This window comes from Hyla sarda, chromosome 5, assembly GCF_029499605.1.
Source record: "Hyla sarda isolate aHylSar1 chromosome 5, aHylSar1.hap1, whole genome shotgun sequence".
In the NCBI taxonomy this organism is placed as follows: domain Eukaryota; kingdom Metazoa; phylum Chordata; class Amphibia; order Anura; family Hylidae; genus Hyla; species Hyla sarda.
In genome coordinates, this window is record NC_079193.1 from 339,110,094 (window position 1) to 339,137,557 (window position 27,464).

The 27,464-nt window shown below is 44.5% G+C and overlaps 1 protein-coding gene across 2 annotated transcripts in view; it reads left to right on the plus strand.

Moving 5' to 3' along the window:
* Positions 1-894: 894 nt before the first annotated feature.
* Positions 895-27,464, plus strand: part of FZD6 (frizzled class receptor 6) — a 74,538-nt gene continuing 47,968 nt past the window's right edge. The window contains exons 1-2 of one of the 2 annotated variants that reach the window (XM_056522540.1): positions 895-1,048; positions 20,462-20,831. In XM_056522540.1, the coding sequence (XP_056378515.1) occupies positions 20,613-20,831 (219 nt within the window). In that variant the 5' untranslated portion in view covers positions 895-1,048; positions 20,462-20,612. Of the gene's footprint in view, positions 1,049-1,127; positions 1,210-20,461; positions 20,832-27,464 lie in introns of those variants that run through there. The other variant, XM_056522541.1, reaches the window with a different exon arrangement.

The following is a 27,464-nucleotide window of genomic DNA, read 5'->3' on the forward strand; positions in this document are numbered from 1 at the left end:
TATTATTGCTTTCCTATGTATTTGTTTATACTCTTGTAATTTATTATTGATTATTATAATAATAGTTATTATAATTATTGATAATTGTTATTAATATTATTATATATTATTATTAATATGATTATTATTGCTTCCCTATGTACTTGTTTATACTCTTGTAATTTATTACTGATGATAATAATAATAATAGTTATTATTATTGATAATAATTATTAATATTATTATTATATATTATTATTATGAATATGATTATTATTGCTTTCCTATGTATTTATTTATACTCTTGTAATTTATTATTGATGATTATAATAATAGTTATTATAATTATTGATAATTGTTATTAATATTATTATATATTATTATTATTATTATTAATCTGATTATTATTGCTTTCCTATGTATTTGTTTATACTCTTGTAATTTATTATTGATGATTATAATAATAGTTATTATAATTATTGATAATTGTTATTAATATTATTATATATTATTATTATTATTAATCTGATTATTATTGCTTTCCTATGTATTTGTTTATACTCTTGAAATTTTCTTTTTGCTTCAATACGACCTTAAATGCCCTTTAAATGGTCTCTCCAATGTCTGGTCTTCATCATAGACACACACTGGGTCCCTCCAGCTTTCACTGACGATAAGAGACGATCAATAAATCGATCGCAGTGATTGTCATTCTGCCATAAACTAATGCAAGTGAAAGTTTCGTGGAGAAAGGAGGGCAGGAGCAGCCAGTGGGAGGGCGTGTCCAGCAGGAGGGGGCAGGAGCAGCCAATGGGAAGGCGTGCCTAGCAGATGGGGAGCAGGAGCAACCAATGGGAAGGCGCACCCCGCAGGAGGGCGGGGCTGGGTCAGCCAATCAGAGAGCGGAGCTTCAAAGTGAACTTCAGGAACTTCACATCGTGGGATCCCAGGCGCAGGCGATCGCTCCGGGTGAGGACAGGCGGCGCAGTGTGCATGGGATCCGGGATCTATGGAGCTTCACACCTAGTGGATTATAGTAGATCCTGGAGAGAATAGATCGACCCGGCAGGTAAGATCCGATCCGGGATCTCTATGTACTACGGGGGGAGGAGGGGGGATGACAGGCTGGGGAAGAAGAAGGAGGAGGAGGAGGCTCCTCTGCTGGGGACAATGGGAGCAGCCGAAGGGGACAATACAGTGCCAGGGAAAAGATCAGCGGGCTATAGAGGGGTAAGTGAGCGGTCAAAGGAGGAGATGGTGAAAGGCTGGGGGAGGGTAAGTTTTTATATTCTTTACTGGAAACAGGTGCAGAGGGGTCATGGGGGGGGGGGGGGGGGGGGGGGGCAGGATTTTACATTCTTGGGTCACATGATGCAACTATTTTTTTGCAGTTCACTTAGTTTTGCATCTTTGGAGCATGTACCAGGTCTATAGGCATATGGATCTCCAGCTGTTGCAAAACTACGACTCCCAGCATGCAGGCTGTGTCAGGGTGTGCTGGGAGTTGTAGTTTTGCAACAGCTGGAGAAGTGTTCCTACTTGACTTCTATATTCACTTATGCATAAAGAGATAAGTGGCTGCCACCTCCGCCGCTGTTGCTGCTTATCTCCCCCCCCCCCCTCCTCCCCTGATCATAGGGTAGGGCAGCATTAAATCCAACATTCCTGATTCTTGTTTTACCTGCTGGATGTTGAAGGGTGTCCCTGCTGCCCCCTGGATTGTTGACAGGAGTCTCCATCTGATGTTATCTAATGTGATCAGCTCTTATAACCATACAGAGTGATAGATAAGCAGCTGCCAGACACCTCCTTATCTCCTTAGCGGACGAAAACGTCTAGACGTGTTAAACTCCAATTTGTACGGTCTTTGGTTAAAGCGGTGGCGTCCAGCTCTTGCAAAACTACAACTCCCAGCATGCCCGGACAGCCAACGGCTGTCCGGGCATGCTGGGAGTTGTAGTTTTGCGACAGCTAGAGGGCCATGTTACTGCACCAACGCCATATTGCTGCATTCATTTGTTTTCCGGACGGGAAATTCCCAAATGTATTCTATGGAAGTGGGATGCAAATACCGATTCATATCAGTATTTTCACCTCTTTTACAATTTGTTTAATGAAGGGTCTATTCACACGTACAGTATTCTGCGCAGATTTGATGCGCAGGATTTGAAGCTGTGATCAGTCATTCAGTTTACATTGAAATCTGCAGCAGAAAATCCGGCGCATCAAATCAGAGCAGAATACTGTGCATGTAAATAAACCATAAAAGTGTAATTTAATTAATATTTATTATTTACTGTGCAAAAAAAAAACGGATGCAATGCTAAAGCTAATACTGATGGGATTTCATCGACAATACGTCTGTATATTATGAAGGCCATACCTTCATGTGTCTAGCAGGCCAATCTGTAGATCTCCGAAAAATTTCTAGAGTTCCGCATCTCAGTCTGTGTTCACACACAGTATTTTGAGCCGGTTTACAGCTCCAAAAAAAAAAGTCCCAAAAAATGCCTGCTTTTTGAATATTCAGTTCTATGACTCTTGGTGGAAAAAATGGTTGGTAATTAACATCCCAAAAAAAATTACAGCCATGCAAATTCCTGTTTTTATAGCATTTTTCGTTCCCCAAAATATATATATTTTTTTTTTAAAGATTTTTTTGCACATTTTATGGGCCATTTTTAGCCCAAATAATGGCATTTGCTTTAGCAAAAAAGGAAGAAAAAAAAAAAGACAAAATGAATCAGGAAAAATGTTTAAGGCTATGTTTACACATCTCAAAATTTTCGTACAGAATTCCATATTGTTATTCTCCTGCGCTGTGCCCACGGTGGAATTTCCGCACCAGATATTTCTGGCATGGAAATTCTGATTTCAGTGTTCGCAGAAAGAATGAACCTGTCCATTTTGTTTTCTGCGGACTCTGCACGGAATGCCATAGGCGTCTGTGAGACGGTGCATGACCTTCGGTCCTAGCAGTCTGCGGAATGTCCGTGCGGAGATTTTCTGCGTGGAAATTTCAAGGCGTGAACCTAGCCTAAGGCTACGCTCACAGGACTAAAATTCTGCTATTCTGCTCAAATTCCATTCTGCAAAGCTTGCTGCAGAATGTTTACAGTTTTGTAAAATTTAAAGGAGAACTCCAGAATATAAAAATTGTCCCCCATACTGCCGGCAGTAAAAAAAATAAAGATGTACATACCTTCCTTCGCTCCCACGGGGCCTCCAGTAGCCGACTCCGGTCTCCGCCACGATCCTCTTCCTGGTTGCCGGTGGTCGGGGAGTCATACTGCACTCAGCCAATCACCGGCCGCTGTGAAGTCCCGACTCGGCCGGCGATAGGCTGAGCGGCAGTGTGACGTTTTCGGCCCCCGGCAGCAGGTGCTGGTGTACTGAAGAATTTTGTGTCCTGAAGTGTTTTCACACTGTCGCTCAGCCTATCGCCGGCCGAGTCGGGACTTCGCTGCGGCTGGTGATTGGCTGAGCGCAGTATTACTCGCCGACCAACGGCAACCAGGAAGAGGATCATGGTGGAGACCGGAGACGGTTACCAGAGGCACCGGGGGAGCGAAGGAAGGTATGTACATCTTTATTTTTTTACTGCCGGCAGTATGGGGGACAATTTTTATATTCTGGAGTTCTCCTTTAAGCAGAATTTCTGTGTGCTCAAACACAGAATCTTCTTAACAAAGCCTTATCAAAAACTGTGCAGAGGAAGAGTGGAGCAGTTGCCCATGCCAACCAATCAGATTGCTTCCTTAATTTTTAAAGAGACCTGTCAAAAATGAAATAAGCAATGTGATTGGTTGCTATGGGCAACAGCACCACTCTTCCTCTACACAGGTTTTGATAAATCTCCCCCATTGAGTTCAATGGTATTCTGCCCGGAATTCTGCAAAATTTAAAGACCGGTCTTATATTTTTGCAGAATTTCTGGGGCGGAATTTCCACAGCGGAAGTTCTGCTGTGTGAATTGCGAATTATGTGGAATTTCCTAGCAGAATTCTCAGGCGGAATTCTCCACTGAAATTCTGCCGTGTGAACATAGCCTAAAAGAGAAAAACAACCCAGACCAAAGAACAAAATACATTTTTTTTTTTTTTTAAAAAGCCATAACTTTTTTATTTTTTCAAATACTGTGTGCGTAGCCTCAGGCAGTTCACGTCTCCTCCTCACGCCGCCGACATTGCAGTGTAGTGTGTAGTGCCAAGCACAGGCTGCTACGTGAATGATCCTGTAACCCAGGCTTCATACTGATTGTCGACATAAAATCACGAGCGTCTTGTCTGGACCGTTTCCTAAGCAGAGACGTGACCTGGGCCGGGTGTAATGATCGCCCATGTTTTATTTCCCAGTGGTAACATAATATCACTTTTTAATTACATGTTGATGGTTCTGTCTACACAAAGCGGGTGTTACGTGACACTTTGTTTAGTCAATTGTTTAATTGCAGGCTTATTCCTCCAAATGACAGCCCAGCGCACAATGGGTGGATGGTGTGAAAAATGGGAATGGCTGAAATGAGTGACGGCCGGAAACTGTGAAACTATGAAAAATGGTTTTCGCTTGTTTTTTTTATGAGGCACAGGCACCAGGCTGACCTTTCGATGTGGAACGCGCTGTAAGTGTATGGCCACACGCAGCGTAAATGCTGCAGATTTTCAACTCTGGAATCTACAGCAGAAAATCTTCACCAGAACATGCAGATTGTAGTGTGGATTTTACACCACAGATTTTGGTTTGTAGTTTGAGGAATTCTGTAGTGAAAATTAACCTATCCCCTATCCAAAGTTATAGATCACAGGGGGCTGAGCGCTGGGCCCCCCGCAATCTCCTGAACGGGGCCCAGCAGTTTGCTGGAAGGGTGCATGCCGACCCCGCACGGAGTGCCATCCAACATGCCCCCTCAATGTATCCCATAGAGATACATGGGGAGGGTGTGTTGGCCGTGGCTTTCTGCGGGGTCGAAACGGCCACTTCCAGCAGATTGCCATGGCCCCGTTCATGAGATCGCGGGGGTCCCAGCGCTCAGACCCCCCGCGATCTATGGATAGGGGATAAGTTATTTTTCGCCGCACTACTCCTTTATTAAATACATACTTGTCACAGAGACGTTACAAATGTTTTGATCGGTCGGCTTTTTCTCCCGCTAAAAAACAACGGGCGCCCGACGGACCACATTGACTATAATCGGTTCGATCTGGACCCGTTGTGGCCCGTTGTTCATTGTCCAGATAACAGCAGTTAAAGGCAAAAAATAAATACGACAGGGGCACAACAGCAGTGTAAAAGTAGCTTCCCTGTTATGACATGTTTTTTTTCTGCCATTTTTTTTTTTTTACTTTAAAAAACTACCCTGTCATTTTGCACTCCCAAGATGCAATTTTTGAGGCCTTTCTTTTTTTTCCCCAAAAATATGGTGGGTTTTATTCTTGTCATTTTTTATTCTTGGCGTTTTTTCCCTTGCATTTTTGTCATGACAAGGCATGTGATTCTTTCATAATGCAAGGATTTCTATTGAAAGAAAAAATGAAGGGAAAAAGAAACACCAGAGAAAAACCTCAATTCTCAACCCACATGCCATTTTTTATGGCCTTTTTTTTGTTCACATAGGGGGAGATTCAGCAAAACCTGTGCAGAGGCAAAGAGCCCAGTTGCCCATAGCAACCAATCAGATCGCTTCTTTCATTTTGCAGAGGCCTTGTTGAAAATGAAAGAAGCGATCTGATTGGTTGTTATGGGCAATTGGGCAACTTTTCCTCTGCACAGGTTTTGATAAATCTCCCCCCTTAGATTTTATGGGAGAGAAATGCCAAGATTTTGTCTCAATTAAGGGGAGATTTATCAAAACCTGTCCAAGGAAAAGTGGCCCAGTTGCCCATAGCAACCAATCAGCTCGCTTCTTTCATTTTTAACAAGGTCTCTGCAAAATGAAAGAAGCGATCTGATTGGTTGCTATGGGCAACTGGGCCACTTTTCCTTGCCACTGAGCCCAAAACTGCAGAAAAACACCAAAGATGAGCAGAAAAAAAACCAAGGAAAAAACGCTGAGCAGCAACTCCCAATTTCCACACATTTTTATTTATATTTTTTCATATATTTTCCATATTTATATGGATAAAAAACTTTTTACAATTTATTTCTTTGTGAATGCAGGTCGCAAATGTATAAAAGCAACCAAAAGCACTTGTTAAAAAGAACACAATGAACACTTGACTTTCGTGGCACTTCTTTAAGGAAAATAAGCATAAAAACCTGCGTGACTATATAACCTAGTAGTGAGATGTTGATTTTTCTCCTCAGAATTGTTAATATTGGATTTTCGCATTTTTCTTTTGGTGTGTTTACATTATCGGAATGTCAACATTTGCGCCGAGGTCAGCCAAGTTCTGTAAAGTGTTTTAACAGGTGTGGATCCGTGTGTTTATTTTCATACGTGACTCCTACTTGTCACATCCTAATGGCAGTAGGAAGGCCTCTGTACCGGGGCCTATAATTTAAAGGGAACCTGTAGTGATGGTGCCCCTTGCCTGGATGTAAAGGGTTCTACCTTTAAACAAAAAAAATTAATAAATAAAAATCCATAATGTAAACAAGCCCTCCAGTGGTCTCCAAACTGTGGACCTCCAGCTGTTGCAAAACTACAATTCCCAGTGGAATAGAAATCCCTAAGTCGCATGATGAAAGAATCACGTGAAACAAATAAAATTACCGTATTTTTCGCACCGGCGCATAAGACGCACCCTATTTTTAGGTGCAAAATCTAAAAAATTTAAGATTTTGAACCCAATAGTGGTCTTCAACCTGCGGACCTCCAGATGTTGCAAAACTACAGCTCCCAGCATGCCCGGACAGCCGTTGGCTGTCCGGGCATGCTGGGAGTTGTAGTTTTGCAACATCTGGAGGTCCGCAGATTGAAGACCACTGCATAGGAGGTAATACTCACGTGTCCCCGCTAGGGATCGTCCGATATCGTTTTTTTAGGGCCGATACCGATAATTGGTGGAGGTTAGGGCCGATAGCCGATAACTTATACCGATATTCCGGTATAAGTTATCGGCTATTTATCCCCCCTCGACACCGCTGCAGAGCATTGATTTAAAGCGGGCGCTTTAAATCAATGCACTGCGGTGGCTTTTGCGGTGCCATAAGCCGCCACCGCCACCACCACCACCACCACCCGCTTCTCTCCCCCTACCTGTCAGGGTGGTCCGGGCCATCCATCCTCCCATCCTGTAGTGTCCGGCGGCATTCCGGGTGGAGGGTGAACCGGTCCGGGCTGTCCTTCTTCTCCGGGGGTCATCTTCTCCACTCCGGGCATGCTCCGGCCTAGTACGCTGCATAGACGCCGCTGCGCAGTGACGCCCGTGCACAGCGACGCACCTGACGTCACGGCGTAACGGCGTCTATGCAGCGTACTAGGCCAGAGCCTGCCCGGAGTGGAGAAGAGGACTCCCGGAGAAGAAGGACAGCCCGGACCGGTTCACCCTCCACCCGGAATGCCGCCGGACACTACAGGATGGATGGCCCGGACCACCCCCATTACGGGTAAGTTTAATTTTTTTTAATTGACTCGGAAAGTGGGGGAGGGGCCCGACCGGTATAGCGGTATGGGCAAAAATCCATACCGGTATACCGCCCAGCACTAGGGGGGGCGGTTGCGGTGCGGGGCGGCGGATCGGGGGGGCGGTCGCGGTGCGGGGGGGGCGGGGCATTATCGTCAAGGTAATTGCCGATACCGATAATGCCCAAAATCTTGATTATCGGCCGATAATATCGGCCATACCGATAATCGGTCGATCCCTAGTCCCCGCCGCTCCGGACCAGTCACCGCTGCCCTGGATGTCGCTCCATCGCTGTCGCTGTGTCCCCGTCGCTCCGGAACGTCTCTGCTGCCGGCCGGGTATCCTCGCTCTCCGTCGCCGCCATCACGTCGTTACGCACGCCGACGCACGTACGCGACGACGTGATGACGAGGAAGGAGAGCGCCGGCCATACAGGGGATCCCTGAACGGAGAAGACACCGAGGAGGCAGGTAAGGTCCCTCCCGGTGTCCTGTAAGCACTATTCAGTCGGGCTGTTCGGGACCGCCGGGTTAGTGTCACTTTCCCTTCAGACGTGGCGGTCAGCTTTGATCGGCGCGTCTGAAGGGTTAATACAGGGCATCACCGCGATCGGTGATGTCCTGTATTAGCCGCGGGTCCCGGCCATTGATGGCCGCAGGGACCGCCGCGATAGGGGCGTATTCGCCGTATAAGACGCACCGACTTTTCCCCCCCCAGTTTTGGGGAAGAAAAAGTGCGTCTTATACGGCGAAAAATACGGTAAATAAAAATGCAATTTAAAATAAAAAAAACAAGACTAAATCCCAATATAAAAAAACTGCAAATTGGGGGAGGGGGGGGGGGTGTTGGGGGTAAAAATAATAATGTAGCCTTTAGACCAGAATTTCAAATTGGAATTCCGCAAAAGCATTCCGCTCAGAAATTCTGCTGTAGCGTCACAATCTTCCAATGGGATTTTTCTGCATCGTCCACACAGTTGAATTTCCGCGTCGAAAACATCTGCAGAAATACTGATTTTTGGCATCCACAGAAACAGTGAGCATGTTTATTGTTTCTGCGGATTCTGCTCGGAAATGCATTGCAGTCTGTTGAGACAGGGCATTTCTTAGCGGCCCTAACGCTGGCATAACATGCACATTTGCTAAATGCACGCCTGTGTTTTCCAAGGCGGATGTTCCACATCTGAGATCCCTGGATACGTAGGACATGTAGAGCTAGTCTGACGACTAGATGATCTGCGTTCGCAGATTTGCAGCACAGATTGTAATACCCGACATTTAGGCTGGGTTCACACCATCTTTTTGTAATACAGTTTCCGTATACGTTTTCAATTTGAAAACCGTACGGAACCGTATTGAAAACTGTATGCCAAAAGATCCATCAGGTTGTGTCAGTTTTGCATCCTGTACGGTTTTGTCAGTTTTTTTCCCCGTATCCAAAACTGTAGCCTACCACGGTTTTTGGTCTGGATGAAAAACCGTATTGAAATGTATACGTTTTTATTTTTTTTTAACATGGGAGTCAATAGGAACCGTACAGAACCGGAATGTGCGTACGGTTCCATCCGATTTTCACCATACAGTTTTTTTTTTCTTTTCTTGGAATTTCAATCAAACAAGTGAAACTTTATTCATAATAGAATGAAAAGTTAAAAACGTATCTTTTTTTTCTTTCAAAAACGGATGCAACCGGACATCATTTTTCAAACCTTATACGGCAGTGGTCCTCAAACTGTGGCCCTCCAGATGTTGCAAAACTACAATTCCCAGCATGCCTGGACAGCTGTTGGCTGTCCAGGCATGCTGGGAGTTGTAGTTTTGCAACATCTGGAGGGCCACAGTTTGGGGACCACTGTTATACGGTTATCAGCCAGCCGTATATGGATAAAAATTTGTACACACGTTTTGATACAGTTTAGTCAGGTTTTGAGGAATCAGTTTTTTTAATCAAAAATCTGATACTGGCACTGTATTGCAAAAACGTAGTGTTTTTACATGCCTCGTACTCCTGATAAAGAAGTGTGAACCTGAGCTCCTCTTCAGATGCAGGGGATCAAGTTGTCAGGGCTGACAATCATCTGGCTGCTCCCTGCCTTGGGGGAAGTAACATAGGCAAATGTCACAGCTAATACCAGAAACTGATGTCTGTGCGAGTGCGACCATGGGAGACACACAGACCCAGCATGTTGTGTGGACACCTGAAAACATAGGATATTTCTTCTGTGCAGTCCCTTCGGCCTAGAACAATCCTATACAGTGATTCCTCAACTTACAATGGCCTCAACATACAATAGTTTCAACATACAATGGTCTTTTCTGGACCATTGTAAGTTGAAACCAGACTCAACATACAATGTACAGACAGTCCAGATCTGTGAAACGTGTCAACGGCCGGAAGAACTGACCAATCAGAATGGGCAATTTACCCGGTAAAACACCTGTATTACTGAAGTGCATGCACTGACTGATGTCTGGTAGCGCCCCCTACAGTACAGGGAGGTACTACATGTTCTGTACACTTTACCTGTACCAGGGTTAGCTGCTCCTTTGGACACCAGGTGAGGGCGGCTCCATGTTACTTTTTTAGGACATTGCATGTACTGTACAGGACCCCGAAGAAGCTCCTGTCCTCTACATAGACCAGTGTTTTCCAAGCAGGGTGCCCCCAGCTGTTGCAAAACTACAACTCCCAGCATGCCCGGACAGCCTTTGGCTGTCCGGGCATGCTGGGAGTTGTAGTTTTGCAACAGCTGGGGGCACCCTGCTTGGAAAACACTTACATAGACAGTGATTACAGCTCCCAGCAGATCTTTCTTACTTTTATATGTAAGGATTTGCTTTATCCATATTAGTTATCTACTTATTTTTCTTTAATTCTCACTTTTTCCTATTTTTGGAAACCAACTACCAGGTTTCCATAGAGTTCTGGTCTCAACATACAATGGTTTCAACATACAATGGTCGCCCTCGAACCAATTAATATTGTAACTTGAGGGACCACTGTATTGGTCAATCTGAGCGGCATGCAGATGTCTGCCCTGAGGCCCAAGGATAGTGACAGGGGAACAAGCAGCTGCCCACATCTGCCCCGGGCACAGTCTGCTGCTGTCACAACATTGCCGCTCCGTGAAGGCTTATTGCCAACTGCTTTGGATAATTCGGCAAGTTCAGATTAGACTTGACGCTTCTGCCTTTAGCTCAAGATAATTTTTTTTTTTTTTTACACACTAAGGAGAAAATTCTCAACTTGGACCTTCTGTCGTATTTCTTCCAAAAATAAAAGTCTCATAGGTCATCGTGCGTGACTCCTACTTGTCACATCCTAATAACGGTAGGAAGGCCTCTCTGTACCAGGGCCTATAATTTAAAGGAGTACTCCGACGCAAACCTTTTATTGGGGGAAATGGAGCATGAAGCAAAGTTATATTACATTGTAATGTACTCACGTTATCCATATCGTCTTCTTCCCGGACTTCTCCTCGCTTTTCCATCCGGCCGGAAGCTGGGTCCTTTGATGACGCTCGACCGCGTTTTCTTCATAATTCGGCGCCATCTTAGCCCAGTGACTCATCGTTCCCATGAGTCACTGCGGGCTGTGGCGGACTCCCAGCCCGGAGTCGGCTTCTCCTCCCTAAGTAATTTATTCATTTATGCGCTGAGCTGAGCTGCCATAGGCTCAGCTCAGCAAACACCTTTCGCTAGGGAAGGCTGGGTTCACACCACGTTTTGTTAAATACGGCTCCCGTATATGGTTGGTATGAGGGGGGCGGGGCTTAATCGCACTCATACCCGTATTCGGGAACTGTATTTAATGTATGTCTACCGGTCGACCACGTTTTTGCCTGCGGTTGGGAAACCGCATACGGCCCAAAACGAAGCCGACCGGAGGCTGCGGTTCACTCCGGTCGGCTCATAGACATACATTAAATACGGTTCCCGAATACGGCTGAGTGCGGGCGCCGCGATTAAGCCCCGCCCCCTCCTCCCAACCGTATACGGGAGCTGTATTTAACAAAACGTGGTGTGAACCCAGCCGAAGAGCAGAGGGAGGGAGAATAGGACCGGACATACTACCAGGGCATTGTGGGAGATGTAGTCATTCAGGCTGAAAAACATGTGACCAGAACCCGGAAGTACCGGGAACTTCAGAGCGGCGTTGCAAGCGAATGGCTGGACCAAATCACGCGATTGGGGGCTCTATCAAAGGGTATGAGCAAGGGCTACATTTAGGGATTCGTTTATTTTTTATTGTGAGCATCGGACTTCTCCTTTAAAGGGAGTCTGTAGTGATGGTTCCCCTTGCCTGGATGTAAAACAAAACAAAAAAAAATTGGGTGAACAAGCCCTTAGTCCACTGGTCTCCAAACTGTGGACCTCCAGCTGTTGCAAAACTACAATTCCCAGCATGCCCGGACAGCCAATGGCATAGTAGCAGCAGGGGTCCAAGCCCTTTCTAGGCAGTATGCTGCTAGTTGTCATATTTACTTGTCAATATGCCTCATGTCTTCTGCTGAGGATTAGGCTGCCGTCTGCAAAAAGTCCCTTTTGTAAACACCATTAATCTGTAGCGTCTCCACAGCCGTGGCGTGGTAGGCTAAAGGGAAAGATGGCAATATCTGATCCCAGGATTCTCAGATCCCTATCAGTGTATCCTGGGGCAGATCCTCGGCTGTGTACACGCTGCGGTACGCAAAGTTTCCACATCTTACGTTGTGGCCGGGTGCTAAAATTAAACAAAACAAATTCTGCACTGAATACCCCGTAATGACAAAGTGAAGACAGAGGCCCTCATTTACCGAGACTGTAGGGTAAACAATCCATGTTTTTTTTCCTTATTTATTATGTGCGTTTGTGTGGGGGGGTTTTGGCGCAGTTTCTGCGCACGTGATGCCGAAAAAAATAAAAAATCTAAATTACATTAAAAATGAATGTGTACATACATTTTAACTAGGGAACCAAGTACCAACCACTTGGGGGGGGGGGGGGGGGGATGGGTAATGGGTAATGCTGTGTTGTAGGATTATTGTAGACCATTTCAGAGAATTGTCTTTTTTTTTTTCTTTCTTTTTTTCAGTCGGAAACCTAATAGATATACAGTGATCCCTCAACTTACAATGGCCTCAACATACAATAGTTTCAACATACAATGGTCTTTTCTGGACCATCGTAAGTTGAAACCAGTCTCAACATACAATGCTACAGACAGTCCAGATCTGTGAAACGTGTCACAACTGGAAGAACTGACCAATCAGAATGGGCATTCACTGGTAAAACCCCTGTATTACTGAAGCGTATGCACTGACCGGTGTCTGGTAGCGCCCCCTACAGTACAGGGAGGTATTACATGTTCTGTACACTTTACCTGTACCAGGGTTAGCTGCTCCTTTGGACACCAGGTGAGGGCGACTCCATTACTTTTTTTACTTACAGGACCCTGAAGAATCTCCTGTCCTCTACATAGACCAGTGTTTCCCAAGCAGGGTGGCCCCAGCTGTTGCAAAACTACAACTCCCAGCATGCCCGGACAGCCTTTGGCTGTCCGGGCATGCTGGGAGTTGTAGTTTTGCAACAGCTGGAGGCTCCCTGCTTGGGAAACACTGACATAGACAGTGATTTACAGCTCCCTGCAGATCTTTCTTACTTTTATATGTAAGGATTTGCTTTATCTATATTAGTTATCTACTTATTTTTCTTTAATCCTCACTTTTTTTCTTATTTTTGGATGACATTTTGGGGCTTCAGAACCAATTACCAGATTTCCATAGAGTTCTGGTCTCAACATACAATGGTTTCAACATACAATGGTTGTCCCAGAACCAATTAATATTATAACTTGAGGGACCAATGTACTGTATAGGTTTCTTATGCAGATTTGTTGCCATGTTCCTTTTGTAGGGTTTTATTTGATATGGATTGGTTTTGTGGATTGTTCCAGCGCATTATCTTACACGCTGGCACAGACATGTTGCAAGCGCCATGCACCAAACCCCCCCAAGTAAAAAAAAAAAAAAAAGCTGAAACAGCTTAAAGGGGTACTCCACTGGAAAAATTTTGTTTTTAAATCAACTGGTGCCAGAAAGTTAAACAGATTTGTGAATGACTTCTATTTAAAAATCTCAATTCTTCCTGTACTTATCAGCTGCTGTATGATCCACAGAAAGTTCTTTTCTTTTTGAATTTTCTTTCTGTCTGACCACAGTGCTCTCTGCTGACACCTCTGTCCATTTTAGGAACTGTCAGAAGCAGGAGAGGTTTGCTATGGGGATTTGCTCCTACTCTGGACAGTTCCTGACATGGACAGAGGTGTCAGCAGAGAGCACTGTGGGCAGACAAAAAGGAAATTCAAAAAGAAAAGAAATTCCTGTGGAGCATACAGCAGCTGATAAGTACTGTCAGGGTTAAGATTTTTAAATAGAAATAATTTAAAAATCTATATAACTTTATTTACAAATCTTTATTACTAAAATGATGTTGCTTTTGACATAGTTCCTGACTAAAGTGCAAAGCAGCTGTTCTTTTAGTTCTGTACGTTCAGCAGGAGTCTGTATCGCCGTGACACATTCTCTTGACTCGTATGATTATAACCTGTCAGTGTAAACATAATGACCGACATTTATCAAGGGGTTTAGTCAGGTTTTCTTTACTATAATTGTCGCAACTGTGACTACGTGTGTTTCCGTGCGACAATTTGCGTGAAGAACAAGAAAAGCAAGAAAATTCAAACTGGCTTACGTAGTTAATTTTTCAAAATGGATTTGCTTTAATCAGGTATTTATTAACTGCGACAGTCGCAGCTGCACAATAAAATGTCGCAACGGCCGTAAAAATTTACTAGATTTACTCCAGCTCCAACATGGGGCAGGAAAAGCTACTGCCGCCCGGGCTCCGACGTACTTTCTCCCCGCTACCCTCACTTCGCTACATGGACACTGCAGTGATTTACATCCCACCCCTCTCACCTGCCAGCGCCACACAACTCCCATCTGTCTGCTAACAAGACTACAAGTCCCAGCATGCCCTGTGCAGTGAGGACACGCTGTGAGTTGTAGTCCTGTAGCAGCGGGAGCTGAGCGGCGCGGGCGGGAGACAAGGGGGGGTGTATATCAGTGACCCCATCATTATTAAGTGAGGGTAGCGGGGAGGCCGTGTGAGGAGCCCAGACAGCTGCACTGTAATGTCAGCCCGGGCTCCTTATAACATATACCGGCGCCGCAGACTCCTAAATCCCCTGCTGTCATTTCACATTTTCCGCTGGGTCCTATGATTGGCCAGGACCAGCAGCCAATCACAGGACCCAATCGGAACAGTGACATGATTAGGGGATATAGGAGTCTGTCAGGGGGGGATCCGTCAGCATACACCCCCCCCCCCACCGGCCTTCACCTGCGCTGTGCCCGTCCGTAACCCCCCTCCCCCCCCCCCCCCCTCCGGCCTTCACCTGCACTGTTCCCAGCCTCCCTCCGCCCCCACCAGCACCCCTCTACTCCCCCCAGCCCCCCCGGCCTTCACCTGCACTGTGCCCGGCCTCCGCTCCCACGTCTTCGGTTGCACCGGCCTAACGTCCCTCCGTCAGTGACGTCACTCGCAGGGCGCCCGGAGAGAAGGATCGCTGCGCTGGATGGGTGAGTGTGTGTGTGTCTGTCTCTCTGTGTGTGACTCTGTGTGTGTGTGACTGTGTGTGACTCTCTGTGTGTGTGTGCCCGGGCTTCCTTTGCAGGACTACAACTCCCAGCATGCCATTACTGTAAGGACATGCTCGGAGTTGTAGTTGTGCAGTGCAGGCGAATGACAAGCTTGTCCCTTGCCCCCAGCTGTAGGACTACAACTCCCAGCATGTCCTTACTGTAAGGGCATGCTGGGAGTTGTAGTCCTGCAGCTGGGGGCAGGGGACAAGCTTGTCACTTGCCCACACATCTTCTGCACCACACAACTACAACTCCCAGCATGTCCTTACAGTAAGGGCATCCTGGGAGTTGTAGTCGTGCGGGCGGGAGATATGCGAGCAGGTGATAATAAATGTACTAACCCATTTTTTTTTCTTCTCATTTCAGATCCGTGTATCCTGTGGACTCCTTCGGATTCGGTGGACTACTTCGATGACCAGCGTTTTTCTTTGTTTGATTTTAATAAAATGGTTAACGAGGGCTTGTGGGGGAGTGTTTTTTGTAAGAAATTTTTTTTAAACCTGTTGTGTTTTTTTCCTTACTTTACTTGACAGGCTTATAGACGGAGTCCATTACTAAGCTGGGCTTAGCGTTAGCCACATAAACAGCTAGTGCTAACCCCCAATTATAACCCCGGTACCCAACGCCACAGGGGTGCCGGGAAGAGCCGGTACCAACAGGCCCGGAACGTCAAAAATGGCGCTCCTGGGCCTAGGCGATAACAGGCTGGCGTTATTTAGACTGGGGAGGGCCAGTAACAATGGTCCTCGCCCACCCTGGTAACGTCAGGCTGTTACAGTTTGGTTGGTATTTGGCTAAGAATAAAAATTGGGGGGACCCTATGCGTTTTTTTTTTTTTTTTTTAAATAAATAATTAAATATATAAAAATAAAAAATAAACACATAGGGTCCCCCTATTTTTATTCTCAGCCAAATACCAACCAAACAGTAACAGCCTGACGTTACCAGGATGGGTGAGGACCATTGTTAACGCCATCCTTTTACCGCCTAGGCCCAGGAGCGCCATTTTTGACGCTCCGGGCCTGTTGGTATTGGCTCTTCCCGACACCCCTGTGGTGTTGGTACCGGGGTAATAATTGGGGGTTAGCGCTAGCTGTCTAACGCTAAGCCCGGCTTAGTAATGGACTCCGTCTGTAAGACAGCTTCCACTACTAAGCCTGTCCAGTAAGTGAAAAAAAAAAAAACACAACAGGTTTAAAAAAAAAATTTATTACAAAAAAACACTCCCCCCACAAGCCCTCGTTAACCATTTTATTAACATCAAGCAAAGAAAAACGCTGGTCGTCGAAGTAGTCCACCTAATCCGAAGGAGTCCACAGGATACACTGATCTGTAGAAGAAGTAACAAAAAAAAAAAATGAGTAAGTACATTTAGGGAGAAAAAACTGTGTTAAAAAAATGTAATAAACACACACACATACATATATATATATATCCAAAAATAAGAAACTCCAGCAGCACACCAGTATACACACTATACTGGTGTGCTGCTGGAGTTTCTTATTTTTGGATATCTACTTCAAGTCTCCGGACCAGAGTCTATACCAGCGTGCACCCGGCACCTGAGCAACCTCTAGTTGTGCTGCTTCTTCCGGTATCATCTGTGTATATATATGTGTATATATATATATATATATATATATATATATATATATATATATATATACCTTTTTTATTGGACTAACATATTTGCTTTGCTTTGTACTTGATAAAGGGAGGAATCCGGAAATCTTGTCTCTACAAAAATATGTTAGTCCAATAAAAAAGGTATTACAAGATATATACATTTTTTTTCAAAGCTGCATAGTGGTGTTCTGTAGTCATTATTTGGTTTTTGCTTATGTGTGCTAAAAAAATTGTATTTAAAAGTGATTTCTTGGTTTTTGCTCATGTAAGCCAAATTTATCAACCCCCTGTGATAGTATGATAAATGTCATACATAAGCAAAAAATTAGCAAGAAAAAAATGACTACAGAACTCTCTTACCAAAGCAACGATGATAAATGTCCCCGAATATTTTCTGAATGATTTATAAAGGGTTAGAATGATGATAGTTGCACAATCTGCTTTGGCTATTAGTTATCTCCATTAGCGTTTGTCGTAGGGTACGTTCACATTGCATTTCTGTTTATTTAATGTACAGTGATCCCTCAACTTACAATGGCCTCAACATACAATAGTTTCAGCATACAATGGTCTTTTCTGGATCATTGTAAGTTGAAAACAGACTCAAAATACAATGTACAGACAGTCCGCATCTGTGAAACTTGTCAATGGCCGGAAGAACCGGCCAATCAGAATGGGCATTTACTGGTAAAACCCCTGTATTACTGAAGTGCCTGCACTGACTGATGTCAGGTAGCGCCCCCTACAGTACAAGGAGGTATTACATGTTCTGTACTCTTTACCTGTGCCAGGGTTAGCTGCTCCTTTGGACACCAGGTGAGGGCGGCTTCATGTTACTTTTTTAGGACATAGCATGTACTGTACAGGACCCTGAAGAAGCTTCTTTCCTCTACATAGACCAGTGTTTTCCAAGCAGGGTGCCCCCAGCTGTTGCAAAACTACAACTCCCAGCATGCCCGGACAGCCTTTGGCTGTCCGGGCATGCTGGGAGTTGTAATTTTGCAATAGCTGGAGGCTCCCTGCTTGGAAAACACTCACATAGACAGTGATTTACAGCTCCCAGCAGATCTTTCTCACTTTTATATTTCTTTATCTATATTAGTTATTTACTTATTTTTTCTTTAATTCTCACTTTTTTTTCCCTATTTTTGGATGACATTTTGGGCCCTCAGAACCAATTACCAGGTTTCCATAGAGTTCTGGTCTCAACTAGAGATGAGCGAACTTACAGTAAATTCGATTCGTCACGAACTTCTCGGCTCGGCAGTTGATGACTTATCCTGCATAAATTAGTTCAGCTTTCAGGTGCTCCGGTGGGCTGGAAAAGATGGATACATTCCTAGGAAAGAGTCTCCTAGGACTGTATCCACCTTTTCCAGCCCACGGGAGCACCGGAAAGCTGAACTAATTTATGCAGGATAAGTCATCAATTACCGCGCCAAGAAGTTCGTGACGAATCGAATTTACTGTAAGTTCGCTCATCTCTAGTCTCAACATACAATGGTCGTCCTGGAACCAATTAATATTGTAACTTGAGGGACCACTGTATACATTTTATACCCCTTAAAAGGGTAAAAACTTACATGTTAACAGATGCTAAAAACAGGTTCTGCTATATGCCATACAGCAAAGTTTGTTTTCTATTGACTTACATAAAAAAAAATCCACATTGCTACGTATATATATTTTGGTTTTCGTGTTGTCAAATATGCTTTTTTATACAACTAAATTCAACATGGTAAAACATAAACACAAAACGCGTCAAACCGTCTCCACACAGACGTAATACAACTACATGTTTGTCCTGAAATGACAGCTGTCGGTCACCAGAAACAGTACGGAATTTGCAGCGGTAGCATGGTTGCCTAAATGTGGTTGTATTAGGCCTGTCTGATACTGAGCTTTTTTAGACAGGGACCCCTCTCGATCCAGGTTTGGTGACATCAATCTTGCAAAACATGGAGGAAAGTCCATACACCCAAGTATAATTCACTTCTGTATTGAAGATTCATCAGAATGTGTGGTGCATAAAGACACAAAACAAATGTTGATGCTTTTTGGACGAGTAAGTCTATGCTGTGAACCAAAGTCCTAACTATGTCCTCCCCCCCCCCCCCCCTGCATTTGTATGCCCTGTGTGCACTATATAATGGATTTTTCATAAAGAATAGAATTTTACATACATATGCTGGAGTTCTCCATGATCTATACACCGACAAGCCAGCGAGTCGGTCCGTAGCACCTATATATTCACAGGTATAGAGATGAGCGAACTTACAGTAAATTCGATTCGTCACAAACTTTTCGGCTCGGCGGTTGCTGACTTTTCCTTCATAAATTAGTTAAGCTTTCAGGTGCTCCGGTGGGCTGGAAAAGGTGGATACATTCCTAGGAAAGAGTCTCCTAGGACTGTATCCACCTTTTCCAGCCCACCAGAGCACCTGAAAGCTAAACTAATTTATGCAGGAAAAGTCATCAACTGCCGAGCCGAGAAGTTTGTGACGAATCAAATTTACTGTAAGTTCGCTCATCTCTACACACGTACTATGGGGGTTATTTATCAAAGCTGTCTATGTCCCGCATCAATATAGACCAAACTATAGAACGTTAGGCTCAGGGGAGAGGTCCTGTGAAAAAAGTGTGGGAACTCACCCAAGATTTCCACTTAAAGGGGGTTCTCCGCCTCTAGACATCTTATCCCCTATCCAAAGGTACCCGACATTCGTTTAGAGCATTGGGTGCAGCGCCAGAGGCTCATGACGTCACGGCCACAGCCCTTCATTGCAAGTCTATAGGAGGGGGCATGACGGCTGTCACTCCCACTCCCATAGACTTGCATTGAGGGGCCATGACCTCATAAGCCTCTGCCCCCCTTCGCCAGTCATTCGGCACAGAGCGAAGTTCACACCGCGCAACGGATGTCTGGGGTGCCGCAGCCAAGATCACTGGGTCCCCAGCGGCAGGACCCCCGTGATAAGATGTCCAGGGGTGGTGTACCCCTTTACGGGCTGGTCCTGCAGGACTCCTGCTAATGGGAACTGCGTTCCTGCTGTGGAAAAAGTGCAGGAACGCCGTTCCCATGAGTTCCTGCAGGACTTGAGCCCTGGTTAGGCCGGTCTATTCTGCGCCTAATTTATCAAAAGTCGCACGGCTCTTGATAAATTCTGTGCACAGACTTCGAGATCTATGCTTTATACTGTATTTAAACCTGCTCCAGTATGGTCTGACATTTCGGCGTACTTTCAGCCGATGCGACTTGTCGCTGAAAAGTCGCTTTTGATGAATTCAGCACCAATGCATTTTTCCATCTAAAATAGACTAGAATGCATCGTGTTCTAAAAAAACTCTAAAGCAAAAGCCGCAGAAAAGTCGCACATATTTAGACTGCGACTTTCTGTGCAACAAATTAAGACAGGAAAAACCAGTCTAAATCCTTTGATAAATCTCCCCCAATGTGTCATACTGCTATCACCTGTCCCTATCATCTTTATGTCCATGGTGGTTCAGTACAGCTGCCATCTTGTATATTTGTCTTTTGTGACATTTAGAAGAGGATGTTATACGTTTTTTGCTTACCGCCTTTTTCTGTTGTTTACCCCTATAACAGGATGCACACCAGACATAATCGCTGCTTTATTCCCTTGCCTGGCATTGTGTTACCTTCATGGAATTTTCTCTGTACGGATATGTCTCCATTCAAAGCCTCCTAACATCGGGCCATTCATATACTTCATGAGACTCTCTCCAGCCTGGACTTAATGCACCGTAATTCCTTCTTCAAGACTCCGCTGTCCAAGATGTGGTTCTTCGGGGTTACCCTCTTGTGTGCCCTACTGCTGCCTGTCGCAGCCGGACACAGTTTGTTCACGTGTGAACCCATCATGGTGCCAAGATGTATGGGGATGTCCTATAACATGACCTTCTTTCCAAGTCCGCTGGAGCACTATGACCAAGCAATCGCAGCTACTAGAATGGAGGTAAGTGTCTCTTGCTCACTAAAAAGAGTTCACACGCGGCAGAAATCGACATGTGAAGATCGATCCCGTTCATCTAAATCGGGGAGTTTCGGATGAGTAGGACAATTGCAGAAATTTCTGCAAAAAAAATCTGCCTTGTGTGAATTTACTCTAAAATATTCGGTTGTTCTGTGAACATCTCAGCTAAATAACAGAACATGACTATATATAAAATATGTAATAAAATAACTTCTCCAGGTTAGGGCTATCTACCACTTTTCCATAGGGGATAAGTGTTGATGGCCGGTGGTCAGACCGCTGTGACCCTCCGTCATCTCCTTTACGATCCCCCCCCCCCGGCTCTCCTCATGAATGGAGCCGTGTCGACCAACGCACAAAGCTGTGGCCAATATGTCTCCTCCCTGCATAGCTGTGAGAGAGCCATGGCGGAGTACAGGAGATCGCGGGGGGTCCCAGTGGTCGGAACACTAGCGATTAGACACTTATCCCTTATCCTTAGGATAGAGGATAGATTTCCCTAACCTGCAGTACCCCATTAAGGTTTAGCTGTTTCCATATCTCCCACAGAGTTGAGCGGAGTGTTGATGTGCATGCTTGGTCCACTAGTCCATACAACTCCTTCCCATTGCAAATGTATTACTGGAGAAGTTCCGAGTACTGGAGTCTCTTAATCTAGCCATGGGTGGGGGGTCCCAGCTGGTAAGTCCCCACACGTCTTACAGGATAAGTGATAAATATCAACCTCTAGATGAGGCTCTGTTCACACCGCTGTCATGGCTTCCATTACAACAGAAACCATGGACCCAGAACAGGTCGGAGCACAACTGACACCGCCGGGTCCCAGCAGATCCTAATGTTTGGAATGGGGTCCGTCAGAGTTCACAGAATAATAGGACATGCAGTATATATATATATATATATATATATATATATAATATAATTTTTTTTTTCTCAGCTGAACTCCCATCCTTCCGACTGGGTTCTATTTACCGGAGCACAACGTACGTGGGAATAAGACTTTACTCGTAATGGGCTCAGTCTGATTAATTTTGACTGTGTTTGTGCTTTTGCTTCCCATCTAATCTGATGGAACTACCAATGTAGTGTGAACAGCACCTGCATTTTTTAGGCAGCTTTCACATCTGTTCGGTTCTGAGGTGAAGCCTTCTTGGAAGATTCTGGCAAAAAAAATTCTAAACAAGCTAGAGCCGTATTCAGGGCTTCTTGACAGCATTTGGCTGTCTGGAAATGCTGGGAGTTGTAGTTTTGCAACAGCTGGAAATACACTGTTTGGAAAACACTCTATTTGCACTCTTAATGCAGCTGTTCTCCAAGGTAGGCAGGTGTGCAGAATCTTAAAGGGGTACTCCGCTGCTCAACGTTTGGAACAAACTGTTTCGGGACCTTGGGACGTCATAGCCCCGCCCCCTCATGATGTCACACCCCACCCCCTCAAAGCAAGTCTATGGGAGGGGGCGTGACGGCTGTCATGCCCCCTCCCATAGACTTGCATTGAGGGGGCGGGGTGTGATGTCATGAGGGGCGGGTCTATGACATCATGGGCTCCAGGGTTCGGAACAGTTTGTTCTGAGCAGCGGAGTACCCCTTTAAGAAATAGAAAAGTCATGCAGTGTCTATTAAAGAGGTAAAACACAGTTTACAAAACGGCAACAGTTTGTAACTAAATAATAGGTATTTCCACAGAAGATGTTTCTGTAGCGGAAATTTTGATTCTGGCTGACGAAAGAATGAACATGTTTATTCTTTTGGCAGAATCTGCTCGCAAATGCATTGCCGTCTATGGAGACTGTGCGTTTCTGAGCGGTCCTAGTGCCGGCACAAAATGCTAATTTGCTGAATATCCGCAGACATTCCACATATTTTCTGCCATGTGAACGAGGCCTTATGGGACATAGGAGAAGATGTTACAAATATTTTTTTCCCTTGCTATCCAGACTAAAAGAGCTGTTTCCCTTTATGGCTGGTTGATGACTATTCCTAGAATAGCACTTCTACCTGCTTTGTTGCTGCCTCCTTTCGTATCATCCTTGATCATAGAGATGTTTGGACTGGTGTCACATGCAGCTTTTTTTTTTTTTTTTTTTCATGGAAAAAAACTATATGCAGTTTTTTGGCAGCTTTATCTTCAGTTTGTTTGAGCAAAAGTCTAGAATGGATTCAAAGGAATAAGAAATAAAAAGGAAGAACTTCTCCTCCTTCCTGCTGGATCCACTTCTTGTTTGGCTCAATATAACTATTGGCAGTTCTCCGAAAAACGCTGTGTGAGACATGGAAGTGCAAGCCTCCAGATTTCCCTTATACATAACACTAAAATAAAGACACAACCACTTCTTGTTTGGAAGAAAAGGGCATAGTTGTTTATTAAAAGGTTTATCATGTTACACATAAATATACCAATAAATATATTAAAATATAATAAAAATATAAAAAGAAAAAATATATCTGTGTGTGTGTGTGTGTGTGTATGTTCCAGCATCACTTTCAAACGGCTGGAGACATTTTAATAAAACTTGGTACATGTTACTTATATGTCAACTAAAAATGTAGTAGAATTAAAGGGGTACTCCACTGCCCCAGCATTCAGAACATTTTGCTCCAAACGCTGGGTGCGGGCTGCAGGGGTCGTGACATCACAGGAACACCACCTAGTGACGTCACGCTATGCCCCCTCAATGCAAGTCTATGGGAGGGGGCATGCAGCCCGACCCAGTGTTCGGAACACCCTAACCCACCCCCTTTTTGAAAAAATCAAGGTTTTTTCTAGACTCCCATGCAAGTCTAAGGCTATGTTCACACGCTGAAATGTCCGCATGGAAAATCTCTGGACATTCCGGAGTCTGCGGGCGCCGGCATAATATTCCAGCACTAGGACCGCACAGGAATGCACCGTCTCATAGAGGGCTTTGCATTCCGTGCGGTGTCCCCAGAAAGAATTAACAGGTTCATTCTTTCCGCAGACACGGGAAACGGAATTTCCTTACCGGAAACATCTGGCAAGAAAATTCCCCCATGTGCACAGAGCGGCAGAATTCCGTTGAAGAGATGGGTGAGATTATACAGTCATGGTGTGTGAATGTTATACATTGAGGGGCGCATATGTCTAATACACACCCCTAAGTGTCCAGTATAATCCCACCCATCACTCCTATTATTAAAATTAAGTTCACGCCCATCAGACTGATTTCCTGAATTGTCAGACAAACTATAAACCCTCATATCTCAGGAACTGTGAAAAGGTGTGTGATCAGGACACCATAAGATATGTATTGATAATGCTATTGCATTTTTGGGGATCTGACCACAGGTCTTCTTTAAAAAGGCTGTCCCCTAACTATCAGCTATAAGATTTAATCTACAGCAGAATTTGGCAGCATGGGTTCCACCACAGGGGAAATGAAGCATTACACGGTTTCCATTGAAAATAGTGTAGTATGGTAATACATGGATGTGCTTGGTTCTCCAGAGCGAAAGACTCTGTCACCACTCTCATTGATGGGTGTCCTAAATGGGGGAGCCCCCCTATTAACACAGAGGTTCCTAATTTATCTATTTTCCAACTAGATACAGTGGTCCCTCAAGTTACAATATGAATTGGATCCAGGACGACCATTGTATGTTGAGACCATAACTCTATGGAAACCTGGTAATTGGTTCTGAAGCCACCAAAATGTCATCCAAAAATAGGAAAAAGTGAGGATTAAAGAAGAATAAGTAGATAAGTAATACAGATGAAGCTAATCCTTATATATAAAAGTAAGAAAGATCTGCTGGGAGCTGTAATCACTGTCTATGTAGAGGACAGGAGCTTCTTCAGGGTCCTGTACAGTACACACAGTGTCCTAAAAAAGTAACATGGAGCCGCCCTCACCTGGTGTCCAAAGGAGCAGCTAACCCTGGAACAGGTAAAGAGTACAGAACATGTAATACCTCCCTGTACTGTAGGGGGCGCTACCAGACACCACTCAGTGCATACTCTTCAGTAATACGTGTGTTTTACCAGTGAATGCCCATTCCGGTTCTTCAAGCCATTGACACGTTTCACAGGTCCGGACTGTCTGTAGCATTGTATGTTGAGTCTGGTTTCAAGTTACAATGGTCCAGAAAAGACCATTGTATGTTGAAACTATTGTATGTCGAGGCCATTGTAAGTTGAGGGATCACTGTATAGCTGTATAAAGTCTTCGGTAAACTCTCTTCCCCTTGGTAGTGGACAGAAGTAACTTTATATTTATTACCTGCTCCTCTCCACAAGACGTAAACCGGTCTGAGCGCCCCTTTTATCATCCGTCCTTCTCTGAGTGATAAGATTTGCTCTTTCCGATTTCTCGGAGTCAATATTTTGACCTGCTTGTCACAGATCCGCTGGAAGTCATTTTATTCCCATCTCTCAGTGACGGCTTCTTCTTGCCTCGGCCTTGCTATAATGCTTGTCTTGTTTGGAATATTTGGCCGTGTAGACTGAAGCTTTGTTCTGCGTCTTGCAAGATGAAACAGGGCTCTCAGGTCTGGCGCTGAGCCATAGAAAACAATGGCATCTCGGCGGTAAAGCTCCCAGGTTTCATCAGACACAGGAACTCTCTGAGATACTGTATCACTTGCTAGTTTACACCGCCTGAAAGAAAGGTCTCTGCTGGCGTCTCTGGGTCAGGGACAACATTACTGAGGACTTTAATTAGTGATAATGAATTGTCTTCTATTCCGAAAAGTAACCAGGACATCTACCCCACCGGTCCCCAACATCACACTACTTTATTTTTACCATTACAGGTTATAAAACCCTTAAAGGGGTTATCCAGGGAAAAACTTTTTTTATATATATAATCAACTGGCTCCAGAAAGTTTAAACAGATTTATAAATTACTTTTCTTAAAAAAAATCTTAATCCTTTCAGTACTTATGAGCTGCTGAAGTTGAGTTGTTCTTTTCTGTCTAAGTGCTCTCTGATGACACATGTCTCGGGAACCGCCCAGTTTAGAAGCAAATCCCCATAGCAAACCTCTTCTACTCTGTGCAGTTCCCGAGACAAGCAGAGATGTCAGCAGAGAGCACTGTTGCCTGACAGAAAATAACAACTCAACTTCAGCAGCTGATAATTATTGAAAGGATTAAGATTTTTTTAATAGACGTAATTTACAAATCTGTTTAACTTTCTGGAGCCAGTTGATATAAAAAAAAAAAAAAATTATTTTTTTCCTGGAATACCCCTTTAAAATGGCTGATACATTTTACTCCATTATTCTTGTTGCTTGTCGCCTGCAGCATTTCCATAGCTTGTCAGCCCTGGCGTGACAGGAACTGCTTACTATGTACAAGCAAATAGGCCATGTGAATTGCGTCTTCCATTTGCTGTTGACAGATCTTTGCTTGTACGTAGGGTTGCCACCTTTCTTTAAAAAAATAAATAAAAATAAAAAATACCGGCCATGCTCATTTGCATAATTAATTATATATGCGTGACATCACAGGATACACATATGTGGGGGAAATTATATCGTCTTCTGACCCCTATAACTTAATTTATTTTTTTCCCTTTATACAGGCCTCTTTGGGGGCTTATTTTTTTGCGCCCCAGTCTTTAGTTTTTAAACAGGACCATTTTTGTTTCGATGGGACTTTTTGATCACTTTTTATAAAAAAATGAAATTCAAGAGTTACAGCTAGTTACTAACTACAACTCCCAGCATGCCCTGATACAGCCCGTGGCTCAGCAGCTGCCCCAAACGAAAACTACAACTCCCAACATGTTGGACTATACAGTAGGTAAGTCTTTACCAACCAGGGGTGCCTCCAGTTGTTGCAAAACTACAACTCCCAGCATGCCCGGACAGCCGTTGGCTGTCCGGGCATGCTGGGAGTTGTAGTTTTGCAACAGCTGGAGGTGCTCTGGTTGGGAAACACTGGTATGGTATATGGTGCAACACTCCGAGAGTTTAAAGATTTGTTGGATAAATACCGGCCATTGCATTGCCGATATTTTTTGTATAAAAATATGGGCAGGGTGGCAAAAATACCGGCTGTGCCGATAAAATACCGGCTAGGTGGCAACTCTACTTGTACAAAGGAAACACATTTCATCTTAAGGGTCTATTCACACGTACAGTATTCTGCGCAGATTTGATGCGCAGGATTTCAAGTCATTCAGTTTACATTGAAATCTGCCGCAGAAAATCCTGCGCATCAAATCTGTGCAGAATACTGTACGTGTGAATAGACCCTAAAGGGTTTTTTTCCGTCCCCTACCGTGACTCAGCAGAGGCCTGGTCTGGTGTCTGAGGCTGGTACTATGTCAGTCTGTCGCTTCACCGGGCTTGTATGCAGGTACAGCGACCATCGCCTTCCAAGAGTACAGAGACACATGCGCATGAATGTACTGAGACACACACATGCATGTTCAGTGCAGACAGGTACACATGTACGCGGAGTACAGTAAGGGACGCTCAGTAAGAGACACATGCACACTCAGTGCAGTCAGGTCTTGTCTCCTCCACCAAAAATACCCTACGGCAGTGTTTCCCAAATAGGGTGCGTCCAGCTGTTGCAAAACTTCCAGCATGCCTGGACAGTCAATGCAACAGCTGGGGCCGTACGAGTCGGTTTTAATTTTTATGGGGG